At 41.9% G+C, this 18,341-nt stretch overlaps 1 protein-coding gene across 1 annotated transcript in view; it reads left to right on the top strand.

Moving 5' to 3' along the window:
- Positions 1 to 15,448: 15,448 nt before the first annotated feature.
- Positions 15,449 to 18,341, top strand: part of adcy5 (adenylate cyclase 5) — a 73,150-nt gene continuing 70,257 nt past the window's right edge. Inside the window, exon 1 of the mRNA XM_065962044.1 lies at positions 15,449 to 17,502. Coding sequence (XP_065818116.1) covers positions 16,567 to 17,502 — 936 coding nt within the window. The 5' untranslated portion in view covers positions 15,449 to 16,566. The remainder of the gene's footprint in view (positions 17,503 to 18,341) is intronic.

The raw sequence follows: 18,341 nt of genomic DNA, 5'->3' as shown, positions 1-18,341 counted from the left end.
CAGTAGCATCAGTCTTTTCTGAAGAAATAAGCTTTGATATGTGACATGAAACAAAACTGCACCGTAGCCCGAAATCATACTGGATGTTTAAACTTCAGAGTGAAGCCGCTCGTCTTTGGTAAATAAAACAGATTTTTCTTTTTCATTTGTGTCGAGTAGTGTCAGATAGTGTACGAGTCCCATATGAGGAGTCCTTGTATATGTGAGACAATAACTTAGAATTCAAGTTGATGAACTTGTAGTCATGAATCTGATAACATACATTCAGAGGGAGAGCTGTACATCAGACGATTTCAATCCTTTTTTTTTTTTTTTACCGTGTTAATGCTCATTTGAAGCATCTTTTTATTATGTAAGCTCCTGGATTTACACTGACAATGTTACACTAAAGACAGTTTTGAGTTATAAGCGTTGATTTTTTTTTTAGGGGTTGGGGGGCTTTGTTGCAGCTGCTCTGTCGAAGACACTGAAGCAAACAGTGAAGCAAAGGCTAAATATCAACCAACTGTGAATTCACTTTGCAAAAACAAGATTTCCAGCTTAAGTTAATCTTCAAGTTTTCTCTTCACCCAAATTATTAAGACCATATCTTCAGATACCTCTGCTGATATTTAGACATGTAGACAGTTTTGGCTTTATTTGACCAGAGTTTGAGACGGGTTGGTTCTATGAGGGTGCAATACACTCATTTTAAATTTGAGAAGTAAGAGGTAAGAGGTCCCGCTTTGTCTACAGGAGTCACCAAGATCAACACTAACCAAATGTTCCTCATAGGAGCTTTACAAATAACATGGAAAGTTAAACTCTTAACGATGTCCTGTTCTCTTGACCTGAAAAGTCTTGTGAGATTACGTTTCTTTACCCATGCTTCTTTGATCTTTGTTGCTGCACAATAAGTATGAACTAGGTTAGGTGTTAGCCCTTCCTTTGTTCCCCTTTTTTTAGGGAGAATACAAATCAGATCAATAAAAATGCACTCCTCTATATGTTATGTGCAAACTTTTAAAACAAAATCCCTTTCAGTTTCACTGTGATTAAAAATATGGTATAATTAATCAAAACTCTGCACGTCTACATTTTTTGTTATATTTTAAAAATTAGGTGAACTGACCCTTTAATGTTTTTGTCATATGTTCTTCATAAGGCCCTCTCAGACATCCATCAGCATGCTTCTTTTAATCATTATCATTATGACTAACATTTAACAACATTTCTTAACAAAACAAACACGTTGTGTTTGCTCCTGTAATGATCATAAATCTCTTGTATGCTCTTCTATTCTGTAGCAAAGTGAGCAGCTAGCGGCTGAAGTATCAAATCTAACCTTTGTGGCCCCTCTGTAGTCTCCCATACACATGGTCGAGCATGATTTGGGATGTTGGACGGGAATGTCTTGCAAAAGCAGAAGTGCAGCTCGTTGTGAAACTGCATGAAAAGGGAGAAATCTGGATGCCTGGAATGATCTGTGTTACAACCTAACTTATCCAATGAAAAACACAAGTTACAAAAGCATGGCAAATGTTATCCCAGAACTGGAACTACTGAATAAAGTTTTGATACAAATGTTTTGCATGGGGCGAGATGACTTTGTAAAGGTATGAATAATGAGTATATATTTACAATAAACCTATGATATGGGAAGCATATTCACTATTCTTATTTATATGACATACGCTGCTTTTTCACCAGCTCACCTGTGACTTCTGTTTCCAGAGGTGATCAGTCGCTCTGCAGACTCCCTCAGACTCCTGCAACAACCTACAACTTTTCACAACTTTTGGGAACTGAGGAGAACAAATTCTGAAATTGACCTGTTGACAATTAACCTCACTAATCAATCAATCAATCAAACTTTATTTGTATAGCACTTTTCAGACAACAAATGTATCCCAAAGTGCTTTACATCAACATAAATTAAACAGCAACAACACTAACTATGAGATGTACCATCAGGTGTGTTTTTTAAGCATTTCTTATCCAGTCTCTCGATGCCACTGTCTCCACTTTTGTGAAACATGTTGTAAGCATCAGATTTGAAATGGGCATGACTTTTTCCACAAACACTAACATTTCTCAGTTTCACCCTTCTTTTTCTACATGTATGTTCTGACTTGTTATGTTCCGTCTTATTAGAGAGACAGGACAGAGGGTAGTGTTGAAAACCAGGGATAGTGGGGAATCACTTGCAGCAAAGGAGCCACAGGTTGGATTTGAACTCTGGCTGCCCGTCCTGAGGCCACAGCCTCCGTACACGGGGTGCACGAACCAACCACCAATCCCACCGGCGCCCCTCAGTTTCAACTTTTGATATTTTGTCTTTTTGCTATTTTCAATGAAATTAATCAAATATGGGGTTTCAATGTTTTGCAAATTATCACATTCTGTGTCTATTTGCATTTTACACAGCGTCACATTTTTGGGGGAAATGGAGTTGTACATTATCGTACAGTGTACTGTAAATATGAATGCATGTGGATCTCTGCCCATCCTTTCATCAGGATGACAAAATCACAATGAGGTATTTTTTACGTGTGCACGCCTCTGTGTCATTGGCTCTTCACAATTCACCCTGAGCCTGCAGAGTATTCGCACTCCAAACCTGCATATGCTTCATATTGATATGATCTGAATAGCAGTACACTCATAAAAAGGCACAGTGACCCCGATAAGTGCACCAGCACCTCTATGCATCAAAACCATTTTCATCAGACAATTAATGTGGCTAATGGGTTTTAAGATATAACAGCGTTGCTTTTGTTAGATGGTGAAACCCTCCAGCGTTTCCACCTACATGTTACATGAGCGAATGAGTCACTGGTACATGAACATGTAATGCACACATGGAAGCCATCGAGCTTATTCACACTTGCACACTTCACAGCGTGACGTTTTCCCTGCCGGGCAGAGGGTTCTCAGGAGCAAGCTGCAACCTCCGTGGAAGTGCAAAAAAAAAATGCAGTCCCTTGATTGTCCACTTGAGGCTGGCTGCAAAAGCCCCAGAAGTCACATACACAACCCTTATTCAAATGCCCATTTTGACAGCAGGCACGAAAAAAATAATCTTGGTCTTTATCGGCACACACTAGGGAATGTTTTTTTTTTAAATAACTTATCCATTTTGATTTTATAAAGGATGAGAGTGACGCATCATTAGGGACATGACTGATATGACAGCAAGGGGGCTTGTTGTAGCTGTTTGCTAGGAGGCTTAGTGCCCACCTTAACTCTGCCTCTTTGTCTGTAGGTAGATGACCAAAAATTAGGTTGAGATATAATATTCAATATTGCCACCGCCATCAAGAGTTTGCTTCAGAAATCAATGGGTGACCTTACTGAGACTACGTCCATGTTTCATACAGTCCATGCTCAGGAGGCAAGCCCTAACGCGTACAAGATGCTGCGAAAAATCCAGACGAAAGATGGCGGACGAAGCTACACAGTCGGACACTTAAGTGACATCTTTATGACTGCTACATGTAATTGGACATATTCACGACTTCTAAGGTACGTGTGGGAAGAACATACGAGCAACAGTGGCTCAATGAAGAGCTTCATTTTGTCCCCGCTTGTGTGACATAAATGTCATCACCTGCTCACATACAGTGAATTTTCCTGAATGTTTTATTTGTTTGAATATTAGCTGCACACTTCAACAAACTCATTTCCTCAATCTTCAAAGAATCCTGTTCTAGCAGCGCTTCATTAAGTTTCAATTCCTGAAATTGTCTGTATGTTGTATGACACATAGAACCTTGAAAGCTCCTTTTCCATTTCACACAAGAAGCTTCAGCTCCCAAATGTTAAATATCACCGTGGAGTCAGTCATATGAGAACTTTTCCTTGATGAAACATTGTTACTGACATTTAAGAATTACAAAAGAGGACTGAGTTGGCTATTGACACATTTCAGCAGACTCAATCACACAAGTAACTTTCTCTTTTGCAACCATGTCAACAGAATAGTTCCATCAAATTATGACTATTATAAAGCCGAACAAAGCTGGCTCAAAGAGCAAAATTATCTACGATACACGGTGGCTGAGTGTGACAAATTATTACATGCCCAAAAGAAGATTATACACTCTGTGTGTGTGTGTGTGTGTGTGTGTGTGTGTGTGTGTGTGTGTGTGTGTGTGTTTGATTGCACATTTCCCAGGGAGACTGTAAAGGTCGTTTTCCACCAGAATGAGTCACGACGCTGCAGCGCTCATCATTTTCTCCTTTTTATGAAAGAGAAAAAATAACTTCACTGATGTGGACTGAATCTTCTGGAAATATCTGGAAAGCCTGAAGCTGTTCCGGATGTCACTTAATGGTTCATGCAGGTTTCATGATGTTAAGACACTGTCAACACCATATGAGTCATAAACAGGAGGAATCATAATGGATCACAAGTGATATTTGCAATCGTATGTTACAAGAATGGGCTTTTGGATGCTTCAGAGTGGCACATTAAGCAGAGCGACCTGTCATGCTTTAAACCTCATTCATTCACTGTAATTATTCCTGTTTGAATCGTAGCACACAAAGGGGGCAGTAACTCTGAGGTCAGAAACTAGACTTAAGTGTTACCTGCATATATCTGTTTTTATTTCTAGGTTATAATTAGATGATGATTTTTGCCATGTGCAAAGTTTTAGATGTATAAATTTAACTCTGAGAACTTTCTCCTCTGTCTTTTAGGGTTTTTTCATAGTTAATTTAAAGGGGTCATATTATGAAAAATCCACTTTGACAGTGTTTTTGAACATATATTTGGGTATCCTGAGTGTCTACTGAGCCACAAAATGTGAAATAAACCCACCCAGGCCTTTTATTGTGGTCTGTATAAGTCTTACAACATCGAGAAAAATGCTCAGTTTCAATTTGCTGAGCTTGTGATGTCACGAGCTGGATTCTGGTAAAAACAAATACCCTCCCCTTCCCTGATATCTTCCCCCATGGACTCCACCCCCAGCCCAGAAGAAAACATTTGCACAGGTTGGCCATTTTCATTCTCGTTACAGAGGAGTGATGTCTACCGGAAAAACTCAGGGGGGGCTCATCGCATTTAAAGAGACACACACACCAAAACGAAGCGTTCGGAGATAGCTGGTTTATACAAGGTCACAAACCTCCTCTGGTGCTTGAATCATGTTATATTTTGACCACAGCACAAATGTTTCATTTAGACCACAGGGGACTGTTTGAAAAGGTGGAAAGGGGCTATAAGATGTCCTCTTTAAGTATTTATCAGAATACATAAAAAATAAAATTTCCCATTGTTTTCATTCTGCTGCATCATACGCTGACATTTTATTTGAATCATTTTATACAGCTTGTACTATTTTCATATCAATGTACTTAGAGTTTTGAGGTTCAGCAGTGACTGCCTACATCTCAAATACAGTCACAGGGTTCATCGAGTCCAGCAATGCAATTTTAAAAAGAAACTGCACCACAGTGCAGCTTACACTCTGTGTGCAGGTTTGTTGGCCTGAGTGGAAGCTGACTGTAAACTTTTCCCTAACTTTGCACATGTGGCAGCATGATGAGCCACAGGAGCAGATGTGAAATACTGTCCAAAAGCATCCAAACAGTCTTCTTGGGGGAGAAACCCTGCTAAGGACTTTTGTTTAATAGTTCACTTGGCTGCAGAAGCTCCTGCCCGTCTGTGTTAACAGAGGGGTTTCCTGAAGTTTTTTGTTTTAAAAGAGGCTGCAGTAGCTTTTGTTTGTGGGGACTTGTTGATCTGTTCTGTGCACAGAGGTTGGATTGTCTCTGCACATGATGATGAACTGAAGCTGGACTTGAAATCATTACACTCACATCTGTCATGAGTTGTTCTTCTTTAGTGATGTATTTTCTTTAATTCATGGCTCAGATTTTATTTCCTGTTTTTTTTTTATATCTGGCCTCATTTGCAGCACCTACTATCCCGGGTTTGTTTGTGTTAGCATTAAGTTACAGTTCACATCAAAGTATAAATTAACTTAAAGCAAGCACACAGTCTTGATTTAGTTTGGTCATTTTTTTTAAGTTTCTGGAATTGCAAAATAGCATTGCTTGTCTCTTATCCATAGTTACCTCTGTTTGTTCTTTTGTTCAGTTCCTCATGTGGTCCCATGCAGCTTAAAAGGGGCAAACCCTTGACCCAGGATCTATGGACATGCATTAATGGAGAACTGTAGGAGTTGGACTGATACACAGAGAGCGTGCCAGAGCAATCGATCAATGTGAACACCAGTGTGACGATATGTAATTGTGGAAATGCTGTATATTTTCAGGTACAGGCAGATCCCAGTTTCTCCTCCTCCAGTGGTTCAAACTGTGGTATTGTTGTTGCCGATAAGACGGTTATCCTGTTTTGATCACAGTTATCAAACCATCCTACTGCTTCTTCACTTTGGTCATCTCAGTAAGTTCATCTCGTCTCTGACTCACTGTTCGCTTTCTGTCAGGGGCCCGTATCAGAAAGAAGGTTCAACAAATTCTCAGGCTGTTTTTGAAACATCTACTATACTTGAGTACGTACTGATTTCTCTGGCCAAATATTCAGCAGATCATCAGACCAGTCTTCTCACTGACTGTGTCCCGCAATACAAAGCACCAGGTCAAAGTTTAAAAAGACGGACAGCAACGGCTATCTTCCAGAGAAAATAAATACACAAGGCAGACAATTTAACCAGATATCGCAATCTCTCCTCCTCTGTATACCTATTGAAAACATTTTTTTTTATTGAAAATAATTAATTTTACTGATTATATAGGATTCTGTTAACGATGACTGATGAGTCACATACTTTGCATTTCAGAAACTGATCGACGCCATTATTGTTTGCCTGGACGGACAGTTTCTGGTGGTCTGCGAAAGAAATGGAAACCTTCATTTGATCTACTATGTCCCTGTGGTAGCAAGAGCCACACAGGGGTAATATCACTCACCTCATTAGTTGTTCACCAGCACGTTTATTTAGCAGTCAACAATACTTACACACTTAGTTTGATTTATTATATTATTATAACCACTATATAAGTTCCCCTGTTATCTCATTGTTTTAGGTCTGTTTTTTGAGTTCATACGTTAGTTTTCATCTTGTTGATTTAAAGTTATATTAAGTTGTCCTCTTTTATAGGCCTAGTTCTCATAATTTGGTTTGTAAACTCGGTTTTCTATTTTTTGGTCAAATAAAAACCCACCTTGTCTTTGAACTTACTCCTGTCTCTTGTGCCTTACTGCTTGGTCCCTAACAATTGGTGGCAGTGTTGGGTTCATTCAGTGAAAGACAGAGGATTATTTTATTCCTATTAATTTTTTGATTTTTTTTTGTTTTTGTTTTCTACCCAGTTCCCCCTGAAAAGAGGACAAATGCATTGTGGAAGGAACAAAGGAAGGCATGCCGGCACAGTGAATACCCAAGCCAGCGATGAAAAGGAAGACAATGGCGCTTCTGGGGTGATAGGAACTCTGTCAGACACGATGTCCATTCTTCAGGCCCACATGGGTCAGCAAGAAGCCCGGGAGGCTAAGCATTATGAACTAACTGCAAGGCAAGAACAGCGCTTTAAAGCACTTGAACATCAGTTTCAGCAGTTTTAAGTTTAGGACAGAACAACTCCAGTACCTCATCCTCAGTTTCCAGACTCTGACCTATCAAATGTGGAGGCTCCATTGACTACCATGCACTATCCTTCCACCCAAGCTGAGGCCTCTGCAGGGCCTTTTCACTCACACTATGAGCCCAGGTTGGATAAATTGTCTGACAATGACGACATTGAAAACTTCCTAGTCACATTTGAACATATTGCTGTAGCATGCCCCCGGCAGAGAGCTGATTGGGGTTTTCACTTAATACCACTCCTTACTGGCAATGCTAGAGGTGCTTATGTGCATATGGACATTGATGATTCTCTTAATTATGATGAATGTTGCTCAGTTTTGTGAAAGTTGCCCTCAGCTCCAAATAACATCTGTTAAAACACTCCCCAGAGCTCCACTTCAACCACTACCCATTATTGGCAGCCCATTTGAGCGCCTTGGGATGGACATTGTTGGTCCTGTAGAGAGAAGCAAAGAAGCAAACCGTTATATGCTGGTTATAACAGACTATGCTACCAAGTATCCAGAAGTCTTTCCACTAAAATCCATAAAGGCAAAAGCAGTTGCTCTATGTTTGGTACAATTCTTTTCAAAGGTGGGCTTCCTTTGTGAAATTTTAACTGATCAGGGAATTAACTTTATGTCTACTCTGCTGAAACAGGTGTACCAGTTACTTGGTATCAGGAGCTTTAGGACCACATCATATTATCCTCAAAAGGATGGGCTGACAGAGCCCTTTAACCAGACCCTGAAAAAGATGCTCTGGAAATTTGTAAACGACACTGGTACAGACTGGGATCAATGGTTGCCCTACCTCCTCTTTACATACAGAGAAGTAACCCAATCCTCCACTGGTTTCTCCCATTCTGAACTTTTGTATGGACATGAAGTTTGGGGTCTGTTGGCACTGTTGAGAGAGATCTGGGAGGGGGGCGAGGGGAGGGTGAGATCTGTTAACGTAGTATCCTATGTCATCCAGATGAGAGAGCAGCTGGAGAGAATGGGTGAGCTGGCCCAATCGCACATGCTGGGCACCCAGCACCAACAGAAGTCCTGGTACGACAAGTCAGCCAGGCAGAGATCCTTCGACCCAGGACAGAAAGTGCTGGTGCTTAGTACCTACTGATGACAACAAACTGTTGGCTAAATGGGAAGGACCGTTCCATATCCTAAAGAAACTTGGGCCAACTACATATGTTGTGAAAGTAGAATTAAGAGGACATGTTGAGGGGTGCTGTGTTTTTGTATTTTTCAGTTGCATAGGTGGCTGCTGAGGCCCACACTTCAGTTAGCCTTTTATCATTAAAAAATATTTATATAGGACTTTATAATGAAATATGATAGTATATAAAAGTTGGCAGCAGCAGGGCGGCTCTCTCTCTAGGCTGACATTGTGTCTACACAGTCCAGGAGTTTGTAAGTGAGTTAAGCTGAATGAACAATCCGTGATGTGAATTGGTGCAAAATACACAAATACAGAAGTTACATCTAAAAAGAAAATACACAGAGAACAAAAGAGTAAAATATAATCAGGAAATGATGCAATAAGGCCATAAATTAGTGCGTAAGAATTGACCAAAATAAGTTCTAATGCTTAAATAAACCTCCATTTATGTTCCCTGTGCGGGGCGGCTGTAGCTTATCTGACCTGATGAAACCAATATGGAGGTTAGGATGCAGCTGCTGTTATACCGTAATGTAAACTGTAGGTTTAATGTATTTGTGATGTTAAATTGATAACATGTGACACATCCTGCTCTGCACTCTGCACTCTGCACGCTGTATACTTAATTCCTTTTTGTCCTTTGCCAGTCGATCACCTGATTAATGTCATTTTTCATTAAAGGGCATTTAAACTCCACGCCTGCCTTGAATCAATCAGGCAATCAATGTATTAATCACAGAGCAGCAGGACATAACCGAATGAAAGCACAGAAGAATGTGCACCGAGCTCATCCGCGAGATCATTTTCAAATTAAGATGCATTCCCAGAGGGAAGCTCGTTTATTGAACACTTTGTGATGGGGTGTAGTTTCCGAACTAGTCAAGACAAATATTGATTTTATAATAAAAATAAAGTATTTCATGCTTCAAATCAACACTGTCGATCGGTAATGGGATAAAAGGAGTGGACCGTAACGTCAGCCAGCTGTATGTGAACTTCTCCACACAGACTGTCAAACAGCGCTGCGTTATAGCCAGCAAATATATTTTTATTATTTTTCAATTTCCTGATCTGATCAAATGATCCAAATTATCTGTGACTTAAATCTGTGATTATTTGACATGATACCTTAACTCAAATAAATGTACTATATGTGACTATGACTATACTTTAATACACGGGTCGAACGTTTACTACAGCGCGTATAGTCACCCCCCAAAGGCCCATTCTGAGCCAGCAAAAACCCTGCATACCAGGTATCAACACCAGGACACTCACGCTCCAGTAGGGTACTTCACATACCCACTCACATAAAGAGTGGGTGCAGAGACCTGAAAGAAAAACAAAAGTGATGCTAATAAGAAGTGTGCTGGATGAAGAACAAGTGGATGAACAATACTTACTTCTCTCTAGTGACCTGGTAGACCATGATCTCAGTAACCTCTCAGACGGCCAAAGGCTTCAGGTGAGATCTATCTGTAATTCTGAAGTTATCCAGGAGAATTCTGGGAGAACAAATATTATTGAACATGACATTGTTGTACGAGAATGTGCTTCTGTGAGGAAGATTAAATTACAGGATCCCTGAGGGCCTGTTGGCCTCACTGAGGAGGGAGTTTGACCTCATCGAGTGGTGTAAACTAGTGATGCTCGTACCAAAGAAGGATGGAAGCATAAGGTTCTGCATTGATTTCAGGTACCTGAATTCAATTTCTTAATTTCTTTCCTATCCAACACCAAGAATTGATGAACTGCTTGAAAGCCTTCAGGACACTATGGGGCACTTTCCTGTTCACAGTACTGCCATTTGGGTTGCACGGCGCTCCAGCAACTTTCCGGAGACTCGTGGACCAGGTACTATTTCTCTGGTTTTGCTGCAGCATATCTGGATGACATTGTCATTTACAGTAACACGTGGCAGGAACACCTGGAACACCTGCAAGCTGTCTCGGATCCCCTTCATTCTGCCGGGCTGACTGTCAACCCAACAAAGTGTGTCTTTGCTGCTGCAGAGACAGACAGAGTACCTGGGCCACCGTTATCGCGGTATCGAGCCGTGTTTACATGGACGGGACGGCCTTGCGTATAAAGCTGTTTTAGTCAAGGACTAGAGAAAAGAAGAATAACATACTCACTGCTTATTTGGATGTCACGTAAGTGTCTTTGGATCACAGTCATTCTGTGTTGATTTATGTTCAATGTGAAGCTATGAGTTAACCGAGTGTGCTAACATTAGTCTGCTAACAACAATGCAGGCCACAGGTAACTGCAGCTTCAGCAAAGGACAATTTTGTCCGCCACTTGCTCTAAATGGTGCTTTATTATGGTGCATTCTAATTGATAACTCCTTCATTTGAACACAAGTGGAGAGGGGTTGGAGGTGTGTCGCTGGAGGAGAGCAGAGGGTTCAGAATAGTGGAGGTGTGGCTAAACAGCAGTTTGTTTTGGTTTCATGCTGGTGCTCAAGGGGGCGACATCTACTGGATGAAAAAGTCACACGTTCAAGACAAGAGGACTGTCAGGTATTTGTACAAACGCTTTTAAAGAACTGTGATATGTGATTTTCACGAGGCTGTTCTGAGGTCAGTGTATCTTTTGTTCATTCGATTTTCCTTTCAGATACCGGTATGAAGAAAAAAAAAAACGAGATTTGATTTTCGTTTTAAAAATAGAAAAATTGAAATACAAGACGTTTTTATTTTTCATGGTCAAAAGGGGAAGAGTGAAATTAAAAAAATGATTCTCGATTTCCATTTACTATTTCATATAACAAAAAATAAAATCACTAGAAAACAGAAATGGAAAAAAAGAAACAGCACGGTGGTGCAATCTACCGTGACACATGGACAGGGAGCAGTGCGTCTTTTTCCGAAACAATATAAAAGAGTGTGTCTCACTTCAGTAAAGTTAGAAAGGTATTCGCAGATTCCACTTTCCCGGATCAATAACTCATCCGCAGAACATTGCTTTTACAAAACCGACACCTCTCTGCAATCACAGCAAGGTAGACTGCGAGCTACAACCGGATTTCACTCAAAACGAGCCGTCCTCCCCCGCGGTGGGGAACTTGCACTGGCCTTTACGCGAAACCAGCTGGTGCTCGGTACAGGGACCGTCTGCAAATTGCAACACCGAAAAAAAGATGCTACACAGGTATTCAATAACTTCACCCAGGAGAGGTGTAGTTTCATCATAAATAATTTTACACATATGTGATCTCACGTTTTTTATTCTACATTTCTTAGATTGGAAAATATTTTTTTTAACAGCCTTTAAATATCCTAATTTTCAATAAAATCCTCTTTGTAAGGTGTAGGGTGAAAAAAATCCCATCACGAATAAATGTCCTCCTCACACCTAAAATGTTTTATATCAACTCTACTATGGTGCCAGTTGAAAACAGCTTAAGAGATTGGGAAGCCTCTTCAAGTAAAACTGGAGCTAACTGGATTTAGATTTTTTGGGGGAAATCAACCCTTAAGATAAATCTAGTTTGCATTTCACAGAGCTAATTTGAATGGTAATGGAAAGAGGTGGGTGTGTGTGTGCTGTTGGACAAGTTCATACAACATTCAGATGATGGCAGCAGAGTTCTGTGTCAGGTCAATAGAGAAAATAATTTCCATGATAACCTTTGCTTTAGAAGTTTTTGTAATCTTACTGAATACAGCTGATTTGATTGCATTAATGCAGTGGATGTCATGGTTTACTCTTGTTTTGTTAGTTAATTCCTTGTTTTGTTGCTTACTTGTAATTTCCTGTCTAATTTGGTCTATTAGTTTTCTCTATTAGTGTTGCTTGTTTCCCTGGTGTGGTTTTTTTTGCCATTTCACCCTCCTTGTGTTCCTGTTTTTCTTGTGTGTTTCTTTACTGTAATATTCTGAAGTTGAGTGTTTCCTGTGATTACGCATTGATCTGTTCACTATGCCAGATCAACCTGACACGGCCTACATACAACTTTATCTCAATTTTCTAGATCAAAATTCTGCCAAACCACGCTGCTCCTGCAAGATGCCATCTGTTTACTTTGCTTGTTTACATCCTGGTTGTAGAGCAGGGACAGCAGGCCTGTTCAGAAGAGCTACAGTCCCTGCTTGTGGCGGGTAACTGTGCTGCAGATTGAGCATAACATTTGACCGCCATCTAAAATCAAAATATGAATAATTTGTTTAAGTAATTCTGGTGCCAACGAGGGAGGTTAATGACTAAATACTATTCAGTTGAAACGTGCCCATCACTAAATCTTCCCACAAAATGTTCCATCGTTGTCTAAAGTATTCTTCTTTGTGGTGTTTTGCTGGCCCTTTTTGAACTGTTGACTACACTGCCCCCACAATTTCCGGTTGTAATGTCAAGTTTGGTCCTTGAGCTTGGAGAGAAGGCTTCGTCCGTCACTGTAACCGTTGTAGATCATAGTTGAGCCTTTAAAGTTATTCATAATTTTGCATAATTAGGGGTGTGGTTTAGCTAAGTGACACATGGGCATGTTGTTATGGTGCATTCATGTGGTATCAGACACATCGGGAAACAACTCAGAAACTCAGGTGCCCGACTTACCAATTTTACGTCATATTCGTCATCACATGGGGGGCAAAATATACGAATGAGCAAAATATGGGGGGCAACTTTCCAAACTGAAATCACATGAATGCAGCATAACTATATGGCAGGAGGCTTAAGGCCCACCTCAGCTCCGCCTCTTTTCCTGTTTCTAGATTGCTCCAAGTTTAGACTGAGATAACATTTCTAATATGGCAACTGCCATTTAGGGCTTCATAATGCCTCTTCAGAAACCAATCAGTGATGTAACAGAAACTACTTCCATGTTTTATACAGTCTATGGTTAAGGAGACAGCTCTCTGTTTTTTCCCCCCAATAACAGTAAATTCCTTTCAAATCCCCCAGTTGCTCGAGGGATTGCATACTTGCATGCAATATTTCTGACAGCTTATTAAGGACAAGGCTGAAAAGTAGACATATGTAATGTTGACACAGTTTCTTCGAGGACACAAACACTGTGATTTATTTTATCACACGATATCAGGTTCTCTTGACCAAAGTATCATGATAATATGGTATTGTTGGGTTTCTTATTTTTGGACATTACCTAAAAATGTTCTGGGACGGTTAGAAAAAGGTCAATAACTCAATGGTTTCCTGAATGAGTCAGATTTTCTACATTATAAAGATTGTTTTTGTTGGTTTAATATGGTTACATATCTCTACCGTCTCATATTATTCAACATGAATCCATTTAGGTTTGTGTGAGAGAGCATAGATAACGGGCAGCAGCAAGCAGTCATAAGACAAGCAGAGAAAACAAGCAACATGGCTTGAATCTAGATCAATTTGAATCTGATTTATATCTGAGTTCCCCTCTTCATATAATAAGCACAGAGCTGAATGGAAGCTCCTGTTCTCTCTCTGAACACAGTTTCACCCATGATGATTTCTAAAAGGGGGGAAAAAGCTGAATTCAGCTGGAGGTGAGGCAGTCACAGAAGACACACGAGGCTGCTCGTCACATGCCTCTAAATTACCTTCATTAGCACACAGAGTCAACTTAAAGGAGACACGTTTCTTTTTTTAGTATGGAAATGACCGCTGACTGCCACCAAGTACAGTTGAAGACCCAAACATTGGTCCAAAATGTCAGGAGTTAGTCTTTCTACCCCCTTCTCCTCAAGTGACAGGGCTCTTAGAAGCCTGATGAAATGTACAAGCCATTTCTGTAAAGCAAACAAAAAGAGGGTTATTATGATTCAACCATTTAGAACATAATACAAAAATTTGTGATAAATATAATCTGCACTGTCATAACATCAAGATTTACTTTATTGAAACCAGCTAAGGGGAAATTTCTGCTTTTACACTCAAGTCATGCAACACACACATAGGCTGAAATATACACACGCACAAACAGGATCCTATGGACATGCACTAATGGAGAGATGCCAGAGTGAGGGAGCTGCCCACAGCGGGGCAGCTGAGCTGACGGTGGGGGGGTCAGTGACTTGCTCAAGGGCACCTCGGCAGTGCTCAGGAAGTGATCTGGATTAGAAAGACCTACACAGCTGCAGAAACAGCACATTGGGATTTTTGCTGAATGGGATAGAATTCATCACAGGAATAAAGTTGAACCCTTTTCACCTCCTGGAGACCCTCAAAAAACAGTCTGGTCCTACCTGTGTGACTTAAATATCCTAACTGATTTTACGGTCATATAAAATGTATGGATGCATGTCCACTTAGGACTTCCGTAGAAAAAGTCTTAATGGTTTTGTGTTTCTTTTTCTTTTGCTGAAAGGTGCAAATATATAGCCTATACTCCTTTAACTGTTTTATGCTTTCATCTGGGACATTAGGCTATGTTGCTTATGGGGCAGAACAGATCAGAAAATCTGATCCCAGTCCCACTAAAATTATTCTGAGTGGACAGAAAGGTTTCTATTTAAGGTTTTCTTGTTGGACAAGGAACTCCCAGATTTTTGAGAGGAGAGCTCGATTGGAAATGGGACCGGTGGAGGACTGCAGCGCACCGAAGAAGGTGTGTGTGACTTTATGGGGGTGTGTGAGGATCATCCAGCTGTGCGGATAGACCCGCCCATTCATCGAAAGCATCCCTTGGGGTCGCGCAGCCCCTGCGAGATAGATTGGCAGGCCTGTTGTCCAATGAAAACGCGTCAACGCATGACTCACCCCCTTCTCCTTCTCCAATGGCAGCGCAGCGGAGAGGCGGCCTGCAGGAAGCACACTTGGTTGAATGTCCACTGAAGCAGTGATCAGCGGTAAATATGTTGTGATGCCACGCTCCAAACAGACACCGAGCGGAGCATCACACCGAGGTCGCGGGAGCACGATGTGGCACCGGAGAGCACACTTTGTGAAATGATTCCGCTGCGTTTGGGTGGATCGGCTGACGCGCGGAGTCTGGCTGCAAATCAAATGAGGAGTCGCTCTCTCTGGGGGATTGAACAGTGATGGACAGCTGTTGGACTTCGATCCCTTGCAGAGGTTGACGAGATATTGACCGTTGCCGCTTCACCATGGACCAAGGAGCTGCTTTTTGTAACTGGCAGGGGGCGATTAAGAGGAGGAGAAGGAACGGCTGAGTTTTCTTCCTCCGCTCCCATCAAGCCATCGCATAGTGAGTGCGAGGTTCGTGATGATGCTTTTTCGCGAAACGTGAGGCTCCCACCGCCGTGCAGGCTCCAACACAGGTGCATCGGGATGAATATGCTCCATCAACATGGGATTTACCTTTTTTTTTCTTTCTTTTTCCCGACAACTCCATCTTTTTTTTTTTTTTTTTTTTTTTGCGCCCTCAAACCGCAAAACCACGCGAGCAGGAAACATGTCCGCAGATGTAATTGATGATGGTGTGCTGTGATCTGTGGGGACGAGTCGAGTTGTGTAATGGCTTTATATCATCTCTCCATGGATGGCTGTTAATTGGGCCCAATGATGTAGAGCCAAGTCCACCTGGACATAACGTGTCCCTCCTCTCGTGGTGAAAGTGTCTCCCCTGTGACTTTTGCACAATTGTTTTTAATCCCAGATCGTTTCACCGCTCCTGGTTATTGCTTTGGGTATTCTCACCTCGGTTTTTAAATATAACAGAATTGTTTTTTGCCTCTTATAGTGAGAAATTAAACCGTGATAGTTTGTGTTTTTTTCGTATTTCAAGTGTCCAGGATGGGAGAATCAACTCATAGCAGACATTTTATGAGCCCTAAATAGTTTCCGGACATTATTTTTTTTTAGTGGATTAAACTTTCCCTGCAGAGTTATCTTCTTCTGCTTCTGCCTCCTGTTATCCGCGATGTCCAGATCAAACAGTGTCAGCCCACCCGGAATCGGTGCGCCCGGGCTGAGGGGAGGGACCGAGCACAGATCAGCTTGGGGAGAGTCTGAGTCTGTGGCCAACGGGTGCCCATACTCGGCCAGATCCCCTCGCAAGAAGCTCACTCGGACCAACAGTAGGTGGAGGGACGAGGATGATCTGGACCACCGGCAGCCCGGCAAAGCCTCCACCACTGTCAGCAGGGTCAGCTTCAGGTCCAGGTCAGCTTGGCAGGACCATGGCGAGGAGAGCCGAGACAACAAACGCTCGTCCCCGAAGCGTCCAGACGGGGAGGTGAGACCCAAGTCCGTGGAGCTGGGTCTGGACGAGCGGAGGGCCAAGCCGAGGAGCGACGAGGAGGAGGCCATGCCCGAAGTGAACTTTTCTTTGGTGGCGTGCTGCACCAGCGTCATGCACATTTTCAAATCCAAGAAATTCCAGTCGGAGAAGTTGGAGCGGCTCTACCAGCGCTACTTTTTCCGCCTAAACCAGAGCAGTCTGACTATGCTCATGGCCGTGCTGGTGCTGGTCTTCACGGTCATGCTGGGCTTCCACTGCTCCAGTGGCGCCGGGAAGCCGAGCATCACGTACGCGGTGGTGTTTTCCGTGACCATCTTCCTCACACTCGTGCTCATGGTGGTCTGCAACAGGAACGCGTTTCACCAGGACCATATGTGGATCGTGTGCTATGTGGTCATCCTGGTGGTGCTCGTGATCCAGGTGATTGGAGTGCTGCTTGTGCAGCCCAGAAGTGCCTCAGAGGGGATTTGGTGGACTGTGTTCTTCATCCATGTCATCTACACTCTCCTGCCCGTCAGGATGCGCGCGGCAGTCATCACTGGAGTTATTCTTTCTGCCGTTCATGTGGCTGTTTCTTGGATGTTAAACGGAGTGGACAGCTTTGTATGGAAACAGGTATGTAGAGAAATGTTTTTTTGAATGTAAAATCTTCGAATTGCCCGCGCAGACAACTTGGATTCGACGCTTTCACTGTGCGCAAAAACGCACAGCAGAACTTGGCTATTCCCCTTTAAGCTTTCTGCTGCTGCTACTCGTTTTCCCTGTGAAATAGGATAACAAGCAGTTGCTCTAATGAACGTGTTAATAAGTACCCTGCACTTTTAGCAGACCCATTAAGCAGCGCCGTGATGTAGCTGGAAAATAGTTTCTCATATGTTCACAGTCTCTAGGGCCAACATGGGAAAAAGGCACTATCGCCACAACTTCACGCATGGTGAATTACTTCTACAAGCTTGTAATGTCACATCTTGTGCATACAAGAAAGTGAAAAACACCAAAACAAAGACTACTTGGAAACATATTTGTGAGGGAGTTGTATGCAGCCACAAAGAGATCTAATGATGAAAGGGATGTTTGGAACTTGTTTCAAGTTTAAACACTTCAGATGTTGTCTGCAACATTGTTTGAAGCATTCGATGCCCTTTAAAGTAACCAAACAGATCTTTGAAAGTTTTTTTTTATTTTGGGGCTTTTTATGCCTTTTTATTTGAAAAACAGGACAGTGGACAGAGTCAGAAATTGTGGAAGGAGAAAGAGGGTGGGAGTGACATGCAGGAAAGGAGCCACAGGTCAGATTCGAACCCAGGCCGCCTGCCTAGAGGACCGCAGTCTCCGTACATGGGGCGCATGCACTAACTATTAGGCTACTGGCTGCCCCTGGCTGAGAAGAGTTAACAAGAAAAGAAGCTGGCCAGAGCAGATGGGGATTTGGGAGAGTAAAAAAAAAAAAAGGT

Source organism: Labrus bergylta, chromosome 13 (assembly GCF_963930695.1).
Source record: "Labrus bergylta chromosome 13, fLabBer1.1, whole genome shotgun sequence".
In the NCBI taxonomy this organism is placed as follows: domain Eukaryota; kingdom Metazoa; phylum Chordata; class Actinopteri; order Labriformes; family Labridae; genus Labrus; species Labrus bergylta.
This window is presented reverse-complemented; position numbering and strand designations above follow the sequence as displayed.